This window comes from Schistocerca americana, chromosome 4 (assembly GCF_021461395.2).
Source record: "Schistocerca americana isolate TAMUIC-IGC-003095 chromosome 4, iqSchAmer2.1, whole genome shotgun sequence".
In the NCBI taxonomy this organism is placed as follows: Eukaryota; Metazoa; Arthropoda; class Insecta; order Orthoptera; family Acrididae; genus Schistocerca; species Schistocerca americana.
The window spans coordinates 747,909,716-747,929,449 of NC_060122.1; the positions used below are offsets into that span (position 1 = coordinate 747,909,716).

General features: G+C 41.2%; 1 protein-coding gene across 1 annotated transcript in view; it reads right to left on the bottom strand.

The window, feature by feature from the left end:
- The window catches only part of LOC124613773 (hemicentin-2-like), an 803,230-nt gene that overhangs the window by 350,740 nt on the left and 432,756 nt on the right, over window positions 1-19,734 (bottom strand). Inside the window, exon 2 of the mRNA XM_047142489.1 lies at window positions 15,489-15,621. Coding sequence (XP_046998445.1) covers window positions 15,489-15,621 — 133 coding nt within the window. The remainder of the gene's footprint in view (window positions 1-15,488; window positions 15,622-19,734) is intronic.

Consider the following 19,734-nt stretch of genomic DNA (forward strand, 5'->3'; position numbering starts at 1 on the left):
AACATAATTTGAAGGGGATCGTGGACGAAATTCCGATGACGTCGTCTACAGAAAATCATATGTTGCGGTAGGTTCTAAAATATATTCGATGGTGGTACTGAAGTCGACTACCTGCTGATACACAGTTTGCTGTGGACATCCCTATGCGCATGATGACGTCATCCCGCGGGTAAAATCTGTCTTCAGGCGCAAAGAAAACTGCCATATTCGGGCCTCAGCACCAGAGTTTGTAGAGCATATCACCCAATAGATAAGGTTCCGAATAAGTACTCCGATCCAGTACATGGTATTAATCTGCCAGGAAGTAAAGACTCTAGTTTCCTTGAAGTTTTCTTACAAAACAAATAAATATTTGATCAATGAGACTGTTGATACTACGTCTTCCTAAGAGTACTTTTTTATATTTAGTTCGTTGTTGACCAGTACAATCAGTAAGCGTCCTTAGTTTCGATAATTGTAATGGAACGTTAGTAAGAGGGAACCTTTCAAAATAGAGCATTTGTCAGGAATAAACGTAGAAACGCATTAAGAGAATCAGCCGATAAGAAAGTAAAGGGGGAAATCCAATTATAGCTTGTGAATTATGAAACGAATTTGAAAATTCACCGTAGGCTGCCCGGTTTTATTATGCAAGTTGAATTTAATTGCACCATCTTTATACAGGGATACGGCATTGCTGGCTAGTTTCGGCCTGTGGCTATTCCGAAATGTACTTCGATCGACTATGCGGGTATCATATTTAAGCCCGTTTAATGCAACGTGGGAACAGACGCTTGTTCCCGTGCAGCACTAAATAAGTTTTAAATACGATACGTAACCGACGCAAATGCACTGGAAAGTGGCCACAGGGCGAAACTGACCAGTAATGTCGTACACACATGTACGAAGTAATAATGGTCATCTTGTGTAACGGAACTGGATAGTCTACGGTGGATTTTTAAAATCGTTTCATCAATCTGAAATCACACCGAGACTGTGGACCCACTCACGAAGCAAGTATTTATGAATACTGAATGTGAAGTGGAGTAATACATACTAAGTAGAGTAAAACATGGTAAGTGAACTGGTGATAAATCGACAAAGGATTCCAAGCAATCGAGACTGCGATGTAACCGAAAGCGTGAGGAACGCAATAGAAAATATCCTTGAGCAGTGATAATGTGCATCACTGGAAACAGAAATGCACAGTACAGGTTACGTTTGTTGGTGGGGGGAGGGGGGTTCATCGATATGCGAATGGAAAGTGGCTGAGATAGTGATCTTATAAATATTACACTTTAAAGAAATGGTGACGATGGAGACTACATTTCAAAAAATTATTTAGTCATGAGTGAACTTAATGGAGCATTTCCTGCTTCCATCGTTCGGATTTTATACAAGGGGGTAATTACCTAACGCTTTGGAAAACCTGCTCTACATGATTAAATGATTTCTATTTGAATAAGTTTGAATAAGACAAAATTTGCGCTGAGGCGACGAAAGTCATGGAATAGTTCCTTATTTTGAGGTGGACCTCCTTTGTCAGGCATCGTGCAGCAACTCGAAGTTGCGTGGACTTAACAAACTATTGGAAGTCTCCTGTAGAAACACTGAGCCCTGGTGTCACTGTAGCTGTCCATAATTGCGAAACTGTTGCCGGAGTAGGATTTTGTGCACGAACTGACCTCTCGACTATGTACCATAAATGTTCTATGGGATTCATGTCGGACGATCCGGGTAGCCAAGCTATTCTCTCGAATTATCCAGAATGTTCTGACACGGCGCATTACCATCTATCAAAGTTCCATCATTGTTTGGGAACATGAAGTCAATGAATGGCTGCATATTATCTCTGAGTAGGCGAAAATAACCATTTCCAGTCATTGAACGGTTCAGGTGGACCAGGGGACACAGTCAAATCCATGTAGACACTATGGAGCCACCGGCAGCTTGAAAAAAACCTTGCTGAATACTGGAGACCGTGGCACACTTGAGTGAAACCATCAGCTGTTACCAACTGAAATCGGGACTCACCTGAACAGGCCACGGTTTTTCAGTCGTCTATGATGAAATCGATATCGTCATGAGCTCACGAGAGGCGCTACACGCGATGTCGTGCTGTTAGGAAATACGCTCGAAACTATGTCTTTTGTCATATACCATTAACGTCAAATTACGCCTCAGTGGCCCTTACGGATACTTTCATCGCACGCCCCATACTGATTTCTGGGATTGTTTCACGCAGTGTTGCTTCTCTGTTAGCACTGACAACTCAACGCAAACGCAGCGGCCCCGGTAAGGGGTAAGTGAAGGCCGTAGGCCAGTTCATTGTCTGTACGGAGAGGTAATGCCTGAAATTTTGTATTAGTCGTACTCCTGATGCTGTAGATCTCAGATAGCCGCATTCCCTAACGATTTAAGAAGAGGTACGTCTCACGTATCGAGCTCCTACTACCATTCCGCGTTCAAAGCCTATTAATTCCCGTCGTGCGACCAGAACCACGTCGGAAACATTTTCACGTTATTCACCTGAGTACAAATGACAGCTCCGCCAATGCACTGATTTTTTATATCTTGTGTACACAATACTATCGCCATCTGTAAGCGGGCATACCACTATCCCGTGACATTTTGTCACCTCTGTGTATGATGGAGTGACTGATACGCAGAATCATCTAGCTTCCATATATATATATATATATATATATATATATATATATATATATATATATATATATATATATATATATATTTGCTAGCAGATTATCACAGTTCATTATGTCAGATAAATATTTCAAAAACGGTGTTAAATGTTATGGCACAACATGTCAAGAGTTCAATAACCAGTCCCTTCTTGCTGCTTCGGAGAGGTTAACTCAGTGAGGAATGTACATAAAATGTCAGCAACTCGCTCTTCCTAATTTGTGTTATCTGTACGCTAACAAATGTAGCCGCCAACCTGGATCAGTGAAACTAAGGTTCGGAACAGTGGAACCAGTAGTAAGCAGTTTTGCACATGCTTCCATCGCATAGTAGCAATCGCTGACGAAAGAGCTATGGGAGTAAGACTTTTTAATTGACAGCATAGCTACATTAGCAGAAGCGAGGGCATTGAAACTGCATTCTCGTTAAAATTACCCGGTAGCAGCGGGAGCAGTTACCTCCTGCCAGAAGTCGCTGTGTTCCGTGCGAACTGTGTACTGTGGTCAAAGTGCCACAGCAAAGTGTTAATTAACTGTCATAAACAAACGCATACGCTTCACCGGACGTAACAACTAGAGCCCTTCGGTTTGCTCGCTGTCTATTTGCTTAGCGCACAACAGAAAAACAAAAAGTCGTTCTTTCCTACCTGATAGCCATTTTTCTGTATTACTGAGCCCCGACCAATCGGCAACTGACCACGTTTGTTTCGTTTCTGTGTGGTGTACCTTAAATAAAGGTTGGAAGTTCCATAATCCCGACTTTCGTCCTGCGTAACCTTGTGTGAGTTGAACTGGTACAAAAGAGGGATATGCAAACTTTTAATAATATCCATTTAAATCGCATTTTTATTTATAAAAGACATCGATATCATGGAGACAAAATGAAAGTATTTTGAAATGTCTATATTTTTGACCCACCCTTACGCGAGAGAAATCTCGGAACTGTATCGCTTCTGATACGTGATCTGCGGGTAAAATATTGTACCTAGCCGGCCTTCTTTAGCCGAGCGGTTCTAGGTACGTCAGTCCAGAACCACGCGACTGCTAAGGTCGCAGGTTAGAATCCTGCCTCGGGCATGAATGTGTGTGATGTCCTTAGGTTAGTTACGTTTAAGTAGTTCCAAGTTTAGGGGACTGATGACCTCAGCCTAGAGCCATTTGAACCATTTATTGTACCTATCACAAACTTTTCAGAAAACCAGAGGTCTTCATTAAAAATCAGTGCAGTAATGTGACTTCTGTGCTGTGACTACTTTACTTCTACAGTACGTCTACGTTTTCTTGACCCAGGCAGTCAGGGGACAAAGAGAGCGCACGTTCTGTCTCATAGTTGGAAGGAGAGAGTGGTAACTTGCACCATTCTCATTCAGTGCCGACACCAAACGTGCTCGTTTTGCAAGTCTTACCTATCACTTGTAATGGTAGAATGGACACACAGAAGTAACATACTTTCATGAATACGTAGTACAGATACATTCATGTTCAAATCTTGTGCTCATTTGTAGTCCTAAACAAGAAATGAGATTAAGCCCATTGCAAGAGATTTACTGTTATATTGAAAGGATTGGTAGTAACTGGAATGAGAAAGAAATTTGCCAATGAGAACTATAGTGCCTATGGGTCAATAAAAGACGGACACCAAAAAGTATCACTTCCATACTCAATATTTATTAGCGATTAATCGGTACATCGGTAATTATACAGTATATCGTTGAGATATATCGATATTACTATGGAAAATTACCAATATGTGGATATATCGATATTTTGATTGTTCTCCTGTCCATCCTATGTAATAGGCTGGAAATGTGTGACACCTTATTTTATGAACACCTGAATTTGTTAAGGGGCGATTTATTAGAAAATGCTACTTAACGATCATCATTTTTTTTAGAAGACATTGAATACTGTAAGATGCAGGTCCTGAGGACGATACACAAAAAAAATTCTTTTCATTACTTCCGTTATTAGGACAAGTGCCAAGAGTGGTGATTCTATTATTGGTTTTATTTTAGAAAATATTGTCCGATATGGTTGGTTCGAATCCATTATTGACTGCGATAACTTTATTCATATTAATCTCAGAATCGAGGTATTCATCAGATAAAAGAGTTGGAACAGCTATGTGATGGAATAATGAGAAAAGACATTTTTGTAAGAATGAGGGTGTTTGAATAGGACGATAGTATTTAATCAGTGCTGGTTTCTTTCCGTTGCGTACTGAAAGAAAATTTATCAGCTACTACTAATGCTAGATCCAAATAATTTGTCTAACGGAATTCTTTTCCTGGCTCACATGTGAAATAAGTGTTTGTCAAGTTCCGTAAAAATTTTGAAGAGATAATGAGTGTTGGTATTAGGCCCTCAGTAGATAATCAAAACTTCATGTACATATCTGGAATATGAGAGAATACTTAGAGTGGCGGCTCAAAAATATTTTAAAAAATTTTACTTCTAATAAGGAATTTATGATTATGTCTGCAAGAATACCAGATAACGGGTACCCATCGCCAGACCGTCGTATTGTTGATAAAACTGTCCATTGAACTCGAAACAGCTCTATTTCATTACAGTCTGAATTAAATTCGTGAAGTCAGTAACCTGCTTATCAGAAATCTCTGTTCTATTCAGATTTTTTTTTTGCTTTATCTAAAGTTAGGCTCGTCGAATGACTTTTAATATGAAACGATAGCGCCTTGGTATTTCGATTACAATACAAGTTCTTTTATTTTACTAACCAGATTTTGACTGTTGAAAATTTGATTTTTTTTCTGAAAAATGATAAAATTTTTGAACATGGCTTGAAGAAGCTTCGGTAGGTCGTGATAAGCACTACTCATACTATTCTAAATCTGTCGAATAGAGGAATCTATTCTATGGACTTCAAACCGAGTACGTTAATCAGGCATATTTTATGAAACGGTCTGAGTAGAAATTTAACATCATTAATAGCAGATCTAATTTCTCTTTGCAAAACTAGAGTGGGATCCTCATACAGATCGAAAATGTTGTTTTCTTCAAAAGACTTTACAGCTTGCATTACATACTCCTGTTTGCTAGCAACAACTAGAGCAATGCCTTTATCGGATTTCGTTATTACTGCATTATTTTCTTTGAGCTTTACGCTAAAGCTTTTGATTAAATTTTTGTATTGATTAACTGTACTTTAAAAAATAGATAATTTTTTTCTTACAGTAGTCCTAAGTGCTCAGAGCCATTTGAACCATTTTGACTTACGCACGTCTACCTGTTGCGCCAGAGACTGCGATAATTTTCCTTGTCATTGCCGCTGTGGTTCTTTCATTGTTATCTGTGACGGTCGTTCGCTGCAGCTCAAGAATCCAGGATCAGCTTACCTTGAGGCTTTCTTATGCCTTCTTAATGGGTCGTAAATCTCTGACAATGCCAAACTCTCGTGCCGACTAGACGTCAGAAAAATCATTCAACAAACGTTATCTGAAGAGCATGAGACGAAAGCCAATAGGGAACACAGTAGCAAGTTTCAGCAATTAGAAAGTCCTCTTTCGAGGGCACAGCCTAACTATTCAAGGATGCATGGAATACGTGAAGGAGTATCGGCAGTAATATATAGCTTATCAAAGATGTAATTCATGTGCTCACATTTATATAGCTATTTGAAACACTAGATTCAGTTATTTAATTTTATCTGTATCTTTGAACAGCTGCGCAGTGCTCTTTGACATATAAAGCACGGCCTACTTCCATCTTTACAGAATATGGCGACCTCTTCTTTTGTATTCATTCGGTAGTACTGCAGAATACACCTTATTGGAACAAATTCAAATGGTTCAAATGGCTCTATGCATTATGGGACTTAACATATGAGGTCAACAGTCCCCTAGAACTTAGAACTATTTAAACCTAACTAACCTAAAGACACAACACACATTCATGCCCGAGGCAGGATTCGAGCCTGCGTCCGTAGCGGGCGTGCGGTTGCAGACTGAAGCGCCTAGAACTGCTCGACCACCACGGACGGCTTATTTGAACAGCTAGAGCCCTAATGTGTTACGTTTGCACCGCTAAATTCAGTGCCACGTTCAACAATGACGATAAAAACAAATTAGCGTAGCAAAATGACATGTTAAACAGACAACGCTGACTAGCAAGCAGAAATACTCGTATAAGGCTCAGTAGCCCATGAAGATGAGTGCCATTCTTTGAAATGCGCCATGATTGTTATTAAAAAATGTGTCTGACGCAGACAATTTCATTTCTCTCCTGTTATCATCACAATCAACAACACATACAACACTGACAGTAAATAGAAATTGCAGTGAGCTACCTGAGACCTATCCACCACTAGCATAATTATGGAAACTATCACCCAGGGCTAAGTTTGACTTCTAGAGACCTCCCACCACCGTGCTTCCGCTCCCTCCCCCTCACCACTTTTTGAGTAGCACTCATCACCGCGTAGTCTTTATATTCGTTTACTGAAATCATTACGTTGACAGGGAAGGAAAGTTATAAATTTGAGTAATGCTTTTTTGTGTGGTACAGTTCAAAATACGGTACAACACACAGCCCCAGAGTCTCCTTGTTTACTGTAATAATACTATTCGTTTTCCAATTCCATTTCCCCTCAATGCAAAGCCGTAACGGAAAAAATAACGTTGAATGTACATCTTACATTTTTGTTGTGTAGCCTCACTTGGCATAACATGTCCCCAGATAGTAGAAAGAAACGAGCTCGATATAGCAACAGCAAAAGTAGAAAGATTCACTTTTTTTGCTTAAATAATGACAAAAGTGAATTGTGTAACTTCGGCTATTTCTATATAGAAAGTTGTTTTCATGCAGTTAATCTAACATGCTGGAAATCCATAAAGAAGCAAGTGTCTCAGAACCACTAAGAGGCGTACAGGGAATCCCGGCTAGAGGTAGACAAAAACATCTTTTTATATTTCAGTATCTATTAAGGTTTACAACTCTGTTTGTCCAAAGTTGTACACTGAAGCTCAAACATGCGCACGCATGTTCATGGTAAACAAATCTGCCACAACTGTAAAATACATCATTGACAAAAGTCTTGCACGACATAAGTCGCTATACACTATCACGGTTTCAGGGTCTTAGCGCTGAACTAAAACAACAGTTGTAACCTACTCCTTTAAGCAATTAAGAAGTTTTTAAAATTAAAAACAGATAAAATAATTGAACAATAGCCTACCTAGCAGCAGTAGGACCTCACGCCCATGCTCTAGAACTAACAGGAAAACATCTATCGCAGGTGGACCGCCAAATAACATCCCAAAGTGTGGCTGCAAGGAACTCCAATCTGCAGTCGCGGCCTGGGGAAATTTCGCTTGTCCCAAAATTGCTACCGGGAATGCATACAGTCTATAACAAAAGGCCAATAGCACATAGGATATTAGGTGGAAGTCAGGGGTTAAACCGAAGTTAACCTAAAGAGCAAATAAACTTACAAACTGATATGACGAACCGCGCGAAAGCGCCTACATTCGAGGCCAACACTAACGAAACGCCGAAACAGCGCTAGTGTGTGACCCGTGCGGCTACGGAAAGCTGACAGCAGTAACGCTGCAGGCCGTATCTGTGGTGAATACCGTGAAAAGCACGCATAACACGGCGTGGGGAGGAGCTAAGGTACAAACACGTACGAATGCCGAGAAAATGCGGAAACAATAAAGGTAATAACCGAAAGTAATGGCGGTTCATCACAAAAGATGTTCGCCTTAGCAAACAAATAAGAAAAAGCAGCATCACTGATAACAGAATAAGTGCAACAAAGCAACACACACGACATGGAAAGCTAAAGTAGATAACAGCATAAGCCAAAGGTTAAAATTCATATAATTGGCTAAACCTGAATCTAGTAGCAGAAAAGCCTAACATAACAAATAACAGATTGTATCCAAGTGACATTATGAGGTAAGAGATTAAAAATTTTAAACATTTCAAGAAATTTAAAAAGATCAATACTAGTTTTTACAGTAATCTGATCTTATTGGAATTGTATAGCGACTTATGTCGTGAAAGACGTCCGTCAAGTTTGTACTACAGTGGCGGATATTTTCACCATGAACATGTTACTGAACAGTTGTGGTTGTCCTATAAATAAAAATTAATCTTTATACATGTTGGTACAGTTCAGCATGGGCACCGTTTGTAACCTGTACAGACCTCGAAACGGTATTCCACTTCCCGTCACATGGTCACAAGAATGAGAGGTGTCACGACCCCTACTACTGTGTAGATCGGTTGTCTCTAGCCTACCGGATCTCGAACGCTTGATTGTACTCATGCACGGAAATTCAACGGAGTCATCTTGGGAGACGGAAGGGGCCAGGCACTGTGAACCCCCGTACATCATCCATTTCAACACCGAGCGAAGTGTTGCAGTGGTTAGCACATTGGTCTCACTTTCGAGTGGACAACGGCCCAAACCCTCTTCTGGCCATTCTGATTTATGTTTCCCTTAATTTCCCTAAATCGCTTGATGCAAATGCCGAGATGGTGCACGGCCGACCTCCTTCACCATCCCCCCCTAATTCACCTGGTCTCCAACCCAAATCAATCAAACAACAGTTCCAAAACTCAGGAAACGTCTCACGGAGAAGTGTGGTGATATCCCCATGGGAATGAGGTTGGGCACCATACTGCTGGGAAATGAGGTCGGAAGGCATCTGGCAATCTGTGAAACAGCATAGTTCACCAGTATGTCGAGATAAGTGTGCCATGTCACAGCAGACCAAAGAGAAATGGACCAATCACACTCTCTTTATGTGACCCCAACCACACATTTGCTTTTGGCGTGCGCCTTTGGTACTAAATCGCTTATTCTTGACTCTCACTGCCCCATATCCGACAGTTATATCGCTTAACTTTGCCACAAATGTGGGAGGTAGATTAATCACTCAACACCACTGCATTGAGACAGTCGTTGTTTTCGTCTAAACCATGCGACATTTCAAAAAACTCACTTTCCGCGGTGATCCTCAGGCTTAACGTCATGCATAAGCTGGAGTTTGTCAGCACGTAGCCGCAGTCGTTTAAACAAATGTCGTGCACCGTCGAAAGGATGACGGGTAGTTCCCTACATGTTTCTTTAACGGATTTACGTGGTCTTGTAGCGAATGTCTCGTGCACACATTTCAGGATCTCTTCATTCACATGAGCTCTAGGACTGGCATTTGATATTTCTTGATGAGTTCCGTCCCACTGATAAATGGATTTACTGGTATCAGGATCCACATTCCATTTTCTTCTTGCACTTCGCTAAATATGTTTTACAGATTTTTACCCATGCTAGCGACAGCACATACTGCACCTTTCGTTTCGGCATCCACTTGATGACAGTCAGCAGTACTTCTGCTTGCTGGATAGTAAAGAATTGTGCGCATGCGTCATACTACGCAGCAATGTTCATGAAATGGTGAGGATCACATTTTGGACAGTATCTCTACCGACTACGTATTTACCCAACAACCTAAAACGTCGAGTTATCTCTACATAAGCATTTGTTTATGGGTACTACGTATTTACCCAACAACCTAAAACGTCGAGTTATCTCTACATAAGCATTTGTTTATGGGTACTACGTATTTACCCAACAACCTGAAACGTCGAGTTATTTCTTAATAAGCATTTGTTTATGGGTACCTCTAGCCCAGACACTCACTGCTTTATGGAACTGCTGCTCGAAACAGCCCAATCCGGATCTCTCCGTTAGTTACATTCACACATCTCCGTGCCCTTTTCACGTTAGTTCCCTTTGACCCTTTTTGTTTTGCATTTTCTTCTCCTTCTTCTTCTTATACGCTCTTCAATCTAGGTCCATGAGAAGATCTGGTAGTATCAGACAGGCGAATGCATCGGCCAAGAGCTCATTAACTCTAGCCGTAGTGCAATCATCTTTAGCGGTACTGTAATGTGAACTAAGCAAGAACAAAATGTCTCACGCAATTTCCATTCAAAACTCCAGTGAGTTTCGGATCCGCGATAAATTATCTGAGGCTAGTAGTGAGTTTTTCGTGCACGAATTCAACTTCGTATTGTATGGTTTTGTTTGCAAGTAATTAACATCACCTTTTTACTGTATCTTCAGATACAATTGACATTATTCTCTAAATTGCAGGCTGTGACAGTTTAGTCAAAGTAATAATAATAATGGGAAAGCGGAAGTTACGTTCAGGTTGTATAGGACAAACCAATTTCGGTTTGTACTGGATAGCATACAAATTTAAATTTTTGCGATGTCTTTCATTAATGGCCACATATGGAGAAGTGAAAAAGTAAATACCACGCTAGACACTTGACAGAAGCAATAGAAATAGTCAACTCACGATCGGGAAGCGAGTGAGAAATATTTTCTTAGAAGTTTATCAGGGACCAGATCTTATGTTTCGTCGGAAAACAATGAGGTGGCCATGAAAGCTGTTATAGGAAATAACAAGTCTTTTTTTCCATTCCGTGGTGAAAAGGGAACAATACCGTACGATTAATGCGAGCGTCGAAGAAGACTGAAATTAACACCACGTCTGTAAGTTTGGACCGATGAGGTGTCCATGTAAAGCTGAACTTCTTTACTATATGTGTTACAAAAGCTTCACTAAAGGTTAAACTAATACTTCGCTTTTGGGCTATTCTGTTCAAAAGTTTAATATAAAGACTTGATTATTAATTTTTGATGATTTTAGTTAACTTTTTCCCTATGTGGAAACTTAGTACTAAAATGTTCAACTTCTACATACTTTTGATTATTATTTATTTCCAGTCCAATTTAAACTTTTTTCTAACTGAAATTATTTTCTTACATGTTACAGATCCATGGAACCGACAAATCAACTAAAATTAGAACAAACAAAATGCAAATCGTTATATACACGGGATGGAGAAAAATTGTGCCACGAAATTTTAGCCCTGGATAGCTGATGCCAGTAGGAACCAAAATTACTAATGTTTTGTAAGTCGACAAGGCACCATTTTTAAATTTGGCGCCACGCGCTCCGATTGGCCGCGGGATTTTTCTATTGCCGTTCGTCCGCTCACGGGCAGCGCTGTGGTTGTCGGTTCACACATACTTATGTCCCTCGCCCCGTCACTACCCCAACGTGATAAGCACGCCAATCGGACCGCATGGCGCCAAGTTTCCGTAGTTTAAAAATATTTTAAAAATGGTGAATTGTCGACCAACACATTAGTAATTTTGGTTCCTACTGGTAACAGCTATCCAGGATTAAAATTTCCTGACAATTTTTTTCCACCCCTGGTGTCCCATTTATCTTGATAACCGGAAATATCTGTTTGTACAGATTCAAATTACTAAATGTTTCAAGCAAATGTTCTTTAGCTGTGAGGGACATCAATCAGCACGATTGCCTTCGTTGTAGCTTTGTTTTTTACCAAGATATGAACAGCGGTATGACTTTTTTAAATGGCACCCTGTATATTTTATTCGGTAGTTCATTTCCTCCCCTAAAGACCTATCCAAAAACTTATCACAGCGTACCATTCACTGAAACACTACGTTATTAATTACGTAACACAACATTGACTTTGAGCCCGGTATCACAAACTCGTCCACTTGCTGGAATTTTCAGAAAACAAATGAACACCAAGTAGTAACGTAACACAAAATTTACTTTGACTCTCCTATACCAACAGTAGAACATTCAAAGGTGCTAAAAGTGGTGACCCTGGACACCGACACACTGGTGCACTCGTTGAATGAAAGAATTACTTACTGCTTCAAGTGTTGCCTGCTGAAGAAAGTTACAAGCTAGCACGATACGTTCCTGCATGTCCTCTGGAGTTTGTTGGAATATAACGATAGACAACGTCTTTAATGCATCCCCAGAGAAAAAAGTCCAGAGGATTTAAATCAGGAGACCTAACAGGCCAAGTAACTGTTCCCCCTCGACCAATCCATCTGGCAGGATACCTTCGGTTCAGAACGCGACCTGCAAGCAAGGCATTATGTGCTGGACATCCGTCTTGTTGTTACCACATAGGCATTTTGGTTCTTAGCGGCACTTCATCTAGAACAGGAGGAAGAATTCGTCTGAGAAAGTTGGCATACGCAGTGCCGTTTAGACTACCATAGATGAAATAAGGGCCAATAATTGTAGTGCCAAGCATCCCACAGCAGACGTTAACTCTCCACTGACGCTGATGTTCCACCTGTCTAAGCCATCGTGGGTTGTCGCTGGACCAATAATGCATGTTCCTTATATTTACCTGTCCTTTGTTTCATAAGAAACATTCACCGGGAAATGGAAGATTGGAGAAGAAGTTCGGGTTGGCGAGGATTTGCGGCTGTGCCCACTGACAGAGCTGAAAACGATTCTGCAAATCACTCCCATGCATTCTTGATGTGGGTGTACACGATAAGGATGGAACCGGTGACATGTAAGAATACGATGTACACTGGTTTTAGAAATGCCAGTCTCGTGTTCAAACTGTGGCGTGCTCAAATGTGGATTCATAGCAACGGAAGCGAGAACAGTAACTACGGCAGCTTCGTCCGTGCGAGTGCTACGAAGAGTGCGTCGTCCTGGCTTGAAACTTCCCGTTACCTGAAGCGTCCAACAAGACGAGAAAACATCCATCGGGAAGGTAGGTTCTTGTCGGAATATCGCTCTCTGTACAGATCCGCTGCCCGCGTAGCATTTTACCTACCCTCAACTACAACAATAAAAGAAACGTTATGTCGATGCAGTTTGTAGGAAGGACAGCCTTTACTGTATGCCTACTCTACACAACAGAATTTAAAAGGACTAAACTACTGTACTAAATATACCCGTTAATAAGAAAATAGTATAGCAATTACTGTTCTGCTAACTTACGTTCCCCATAGATGAGTAGCATTTCTACCTCCTCTTCGCTGATGTACATTCTATTCACACAACTCTTCAACTGACGTTGGTTGAGGGAATGACGGGTGTGCATTCTGCCTATGTTTATATTTATTCTCTGTCGACGTCAGCACTTGGATGTGTTCCATTACCCCGAGTACCTACACTAAGCGATGGGAGCGTCAACGTCAGTGTTGTGTTATGTAATTAATAACGTCGTGATTCAGTGAATGGTACACTGTCATACGTTTTCGAATAGGCCTTTAGGAGAGGAAATGAATTACCGAATAAAAAATGCAGGTTGTCTTTTAAAAAAGTCAACGGCTGTTCATACTTTTGTGCAAAACAAAGCTACAACGAGGCAATCATGCTGACTGATGTCCCCCTGACGGCTAAAGAACATTTGCTTGAAACATTTTGTAATTTGCATCTGGACAAACAGTTATTTAAGAGGTCAAGATGAAATGGGAAATTTTAAGTTGATAAACCAGAATAACTTTGAAAAATAAGCTTCACAGGAAAAAATGTGTAGAATCCAAAGTATATTATTTACGATGGTGACATCTGATGGTGCTAAAATTAGCCCGCCACCCGAGCCCGCTGAGGGTGGGGCCGGAGGCAACTTTAAAATTTCAAATGGGAACTCCTATTTTTTATTGCACAATCAGATTCTACATAAAAACTACATGCATTTTGTCTTAAAGGTTTGTTTTGATTATACATAAAAACTACATACATTTTGTCTTAAAGATTTGTTTTCATTCTTGGTAGTTGGAGCTGTAATTCAAGAAAATCCATGTACTCATTTCTGTGTGGAAAATGGTTACGGACAAATAAAAAAATACTCATTTACTTCGTAAACTTTGATTCGGTTAAACTAAAACTCTCCCACTTCCCCCATAGGGAGGGTTTTGAGAGAGAGGAATTAGAGTTTTACAAATGTTGACCCAAGTACTGTACTAATTTTTTCTGCAGATTCGAATAAGTATTGTTTCGTGGTCATGAGCCCACACAACTTTTAATTATCAAACAAATCATCTGACTAGCTAGCTAACTAAAAAAACATACTACTTACTAATGCAAGAACTCGTTAACTAACAGAGTAAACAAAGTAAAAGACTATCCCTAATCATTTTCCACGCAAAAATGAGAACATGGATTTTCTTGAATTACAGCAGCAACCATGAAGAATCAAAACTATTGTTTAGGACAACATGAATGTAGTTCTTTATGTAGAATCTGATTCTGCACTATAAAATGGGGGTTCCCATTTGAAATTTTAAAGTTGCCTCCGGCCCCACCCCCAGCGGGCTGGGGTGGCGGGCTAATTTTAGCACCATCAGATGTCCCCCTCGTAAATAATCTACTTTGGATTCTACACATTTTTTCCTGTGAAGCTTATTTTTCGAGTTATTCTGGTTTGTCAACTTAAAATTTACACCCTGTATACAAACCAATGAAAGTATTATTTATGACATTATGTATCGTAGCATAATATCTCTTCCTAATGCTGCTTACCGTGAAGAATGTTCAAATCTAACTTCCTGAAAATATTATGATTTCGAAAAAGTTTATGAGCGATACTATCTGCCCTTCCGTAAACCTTCGCCCTTACTCTTCCACTTTTCTTCCACAGTTTTCCTCCTTCACAACTACTCCCCCACGGAAAAGGGTCCTGGGGCACGAGCCTAGATTGCCGAACCATTGTTATGCTACTGCGCTACGCCTCAAGACACCTGAAATGAAAGCTGTCCAAATGGCGTCACCTAGATACGACTGTGCCAGACTATAGCCCACACATGCCTCCGTTACCATCAACGTGTGCTACAGAAATAGCTCGACTGTAGAAGCAATGGACATGCGAGTGGGCGTAGAATTCTTCGGATAATAAATTTGTAAAGTTGGTTAGTGCTTTGCGAAACATTCAGCTAAGGCCTGCTGCCAGGATAGGCGCCGCGCCACGCACCTGTATACGGGCGTGCCCAGGTCCTCGCGGTACCACAGCACCAACTGAGCCGCGTCGCCGCTCTCCATCGAGGACACGTCACACGGCAAGCGGGCGTCTCCTCCAGCCAACACGTGCACCTGCTGCAGGGGAACTGCCGGCACAAAGGAGAAAAGAAGAGATATTAGTCCCCTGAATAGTGGCACAGCAGTTTTACATCACACGCAGCTGAGAGAAATCGATATATGCTTAAAAAAATCAGCATACCCATATATTAACTAAAATTTGTAGAAGAGGAAGCGTACATAAGAACAAAATGTTCTTGCTTATTTCAAGTTTCTGCTACCAGTCACTTTTTATTTTATGCCTAATCTAACATAATGCAACAGGTTTCGAACATGTTCAGTTCATCTTCAGCCATTTATACATACATACATATAGAGAAATGTTACTTAAAAATAAACAATCTTAAACTAGATTAATCTAGAACTCTATGTCCATGGTTTTTAACTGTAGCTGCTGGTGTGGCATTTGGGGGGAAGGTGGTGAGGGGGGGGGGGGGGGGAGGGGCAGTGTATGGCTAGAAATCGAAAACAGTGATGTCTTCTCTTGGGTTTCTTCTTTGTGGTTGACTATGTTTATCACAGCCTATATAGGATGCAGATAGATCTGTGTCAGTTATGTGTTACGAAAATAGTGTGAAAGGCTTTTATATTACAGTTGATCACTTACAATTTCATTATCTTGCTGCTTCACTTGCATCACTTGTGTAATGGCGGAGCTGTTGATTGACATTACACTGTCCCACATTATATTTTTTCACCGATTCGTAATTCACTGCACAAATTGCTTCGATGTTATACACACAACACAAGATGGCGGACTGTAGCATTTGAGTCTGTATCGATTATCGAGGTTTCGTATCGATATTCTTGGGCGGCCTGAGCAAGGCATGTCATCGACGGTAACTGTCTCTGTGTATCTCCTCCATGTCCGAACAACATCAGTCCGAGACGCCTGGACACTTCCCTTGTTGAGAGCCCTTCCTAGCACAAAGTAGCAATGCGGACGCGATCGAACCGCGGTATTCGCAGTCTACGCATGGTTGAGCTACAGACAACACGAGCCATGTACCACTTTCCTGGTGGAATGACTGGAACTGATCGGCTGTCGGACCCCCTCCGTCTAATAGACGCTGCTCATGCATTGTTGTTTACATATTTGAGTGGGTTTAGTGACATCTCCGAACAGTCAAATGGACTGTGTCTGTGATACAGTATCCACAGTCAACGTCTATCTTCAGGAGTTCTGGAAAGTGGCGTGATACAATACTTTTTATGATGTGTGTATGTTGCTAAAGGGAAAGATAAAGATAAATTGTTAAAAGGCCGCAATTTAGTTAGCAAGAGCCACGTAATTTAATATTTGACCAACATTTTATAAAGTCATTACATTTTGCCTGACGTTTGAAGCTGTGCGTTATCACCAGGTGTACACGACAGATGAAGTCCACCTACTGCAAGCCCATGACGTCTGAGGGAGAGCGCAGCTGCGTGCATATTGTTAACAAGGCATTGCCACGCGCGGACAGTGGGAATGCGACAAATTTGTACCCTGTGCTGCTCAGAAGCGAAATAATCAGCACCATAGAAATGTCTGCGTAAGTTTAATGTTACTTTCAAGAACAATTTTTACATAAAAATTATGAAATTAGATAAAAAATATGAAATTGTAAAGGGTTTATATAAACTTCAAGTATCTCAAACATACTGGAGTGAAGTTTTTAGGTAGTATATCTTCTTGTCATAAAAGTGAGTTTTAAATATAACCTAGAACCATTTCTCCTGGACAACTCTTTCTATTCCATGGACGAAATTCTGCTTAAAAACTGGTTGCCTATTAAGTCATTCCAAATCATTACGATAAAAGAATTGTTCAGATGATCTATGGAACATGTAACTAACTAACTAACTTTCTCTACATCTACATTTTTCCTGCATCTACCAGGCATATCTGTATATAACTCTTAAGCGCCAGGCAGGGGTTTATCGATTTGCTTTTAAAGTCTCTTTCTGTCGTTCCGTTCCTGAGTAGAACGCGGGAAAAATGATCACTTAAATATTTTTCTGTTAGCTATTTCTCTCATTTTATCGCTAAGAACATTCCTCCTTACCTAGGTGGTCGTCAACAAAATAGTATCGTAATTGGAGGAGGAAGTTGGTGATTGAAATTTTGTCAAAGATCTCGCCGCAACAAAAACACCTTTCTTGAATGGTTGCCTCACCAGCTCGTGTATCATATCTCTCTGCGCCATTTCGCTTAAATGCAGAGCTAGCAGACCATTTTTTATATTTTCGATGTCCTCCATCAACCCTATCTGATAAGGATCCTGTACCGCCCAGGAATACTCCAAATGAGGACGGACAAGAGTGGTGCGACAGACCTAAGCGAAGGTTAAATTGTGCATTTGTCATAGAGGAAACATATTTGATAGCAAGAAGATCCTGTTATGCTTCGAGCAAGCAGAAGGAACATTTACCAACATGCGACAGTACTTGGCAGCGGCAGTATAGCGGCCTGTCGAGGCAGCGCTTTATCGTTACCGTGGTCATACTGCTGTCGTGATAAGGAATCGATGGGATCCGGATGGCCACTTTCATTGCAGGATCTCACTGGCCCTAGGCCACCAGAAATCGTAAAGATAGACATATTTCTTTCGACATACACAGACATACACAGACGACGTCTGAAACAACGAGGTGATCACTGTTTCAGACAGTGCTGCACGCAATAAGAACACTGGACCCTGGAGTAGCACGACGCCCGTTTCTCAGGCGAGTCCTGGTGCCAATGAGAACGACTGTTGCTACACGGCATTCGTCAATGCCGTACGGGACAGTATCTGTCGTGGTGGTATGGTGCGCCGATGGATTCACAAGTTCGTCTTGGCAGCAGCTGTTGCATAACTGGCGTGTTAAAACCGGACGCTCAGCCCCGTGCTCTAGATCTATCTGACGTTACCTTTTCACAAGACATCGCAAGAGCATATGTTTCCCAACCACTCTTGACCCTCCACGACACAATTCGACATCTCCGCATGGCAGCAAGTTCTGCAGGGCCTCACGAACTTGAAATATAATCCTTTCAAATCAGTATCACTTCGAGTCTCAACAGTAAAGAAGCTGACAGCAAACTGAAACTTAAACGCAAAAGAGAGCAAATTAAACTCGAAAACATCCCTGTATAGTTAGGAACGTGCACTTTTCTCCAGTGACCACTTAGGAGAATTGAAGCAAAAACCGGAATAATAGAAACTCTACTAGTGTCAACCTATAATGAGCGACAAGAAAGTTTCTGTTCGACGGCGTTTCTGTAGCGTATATGCAACACTGCTCGACTCATGCAGATACATAAACACCTACATGTAGGCATGGAATTAGTGTGGCGTTCGTCTCTTTCCGACATGTGTGCAGTAAACGTCGAAACGTGAACTATGGCGACGTTATTACCAAATGCGTCTACAATGGACAAACTTGCTGTTATGCTTTTCTTGGCTGCCGAAGGACAGACATCGGTAGACAGCCCTCGGAGAATAAAGAATGGGCATGGGCAGAATGTCTGTCGAAAACCACCATTGTGGAATGATACACCAAGTTCCGTAATGCGTTCCAACATCGTAAACGTCCTTACGCAGAAGTTACACAAGCTCAAGTGGGAGACACACTAACACCCGTCCTATACTCTTGATCTCATACCATGCGATTATCACGCCTTCAGCCACGAAAAGTCGACACTTCCCTTCGTACGAGGATGTGCAGCAGGCATTTACAGACATTTTTACGCAGCAGGATACGGTGCTTTGTCAAAAGGGTATCTTCAAAGTGGTGCGTCGGTGGGACGAATGTCTCAATGCTTACGGCGAATTGGCCAGATTGGTATGCCGATTCTGGATTGCGCAGCCTTCGAACGGGAACTTCTCCATCGCCTCTTATAGCACGCAGCTCATGGTGAAGCGATGCAAACACACTGATCACATCGGCATTGGCACCGGTATTTACGAAGGCTTGCTGGACACTAATGGCTTCAAATTTTTTTAATTCTTTTCTTGATATCGCTTGAGGTGGTGGTGGTGGTTAGTGTTTAACGTCCCGTCGACAACGAGGTCATTAGAGACGGAGCGCAAGCACGGGTTAGGGAAGGATTGGGAAGGAAATCGGCCGTGTTCTTTCAAAGGAACCATCCCTGCATTTGCCTGAAACGATTTAGG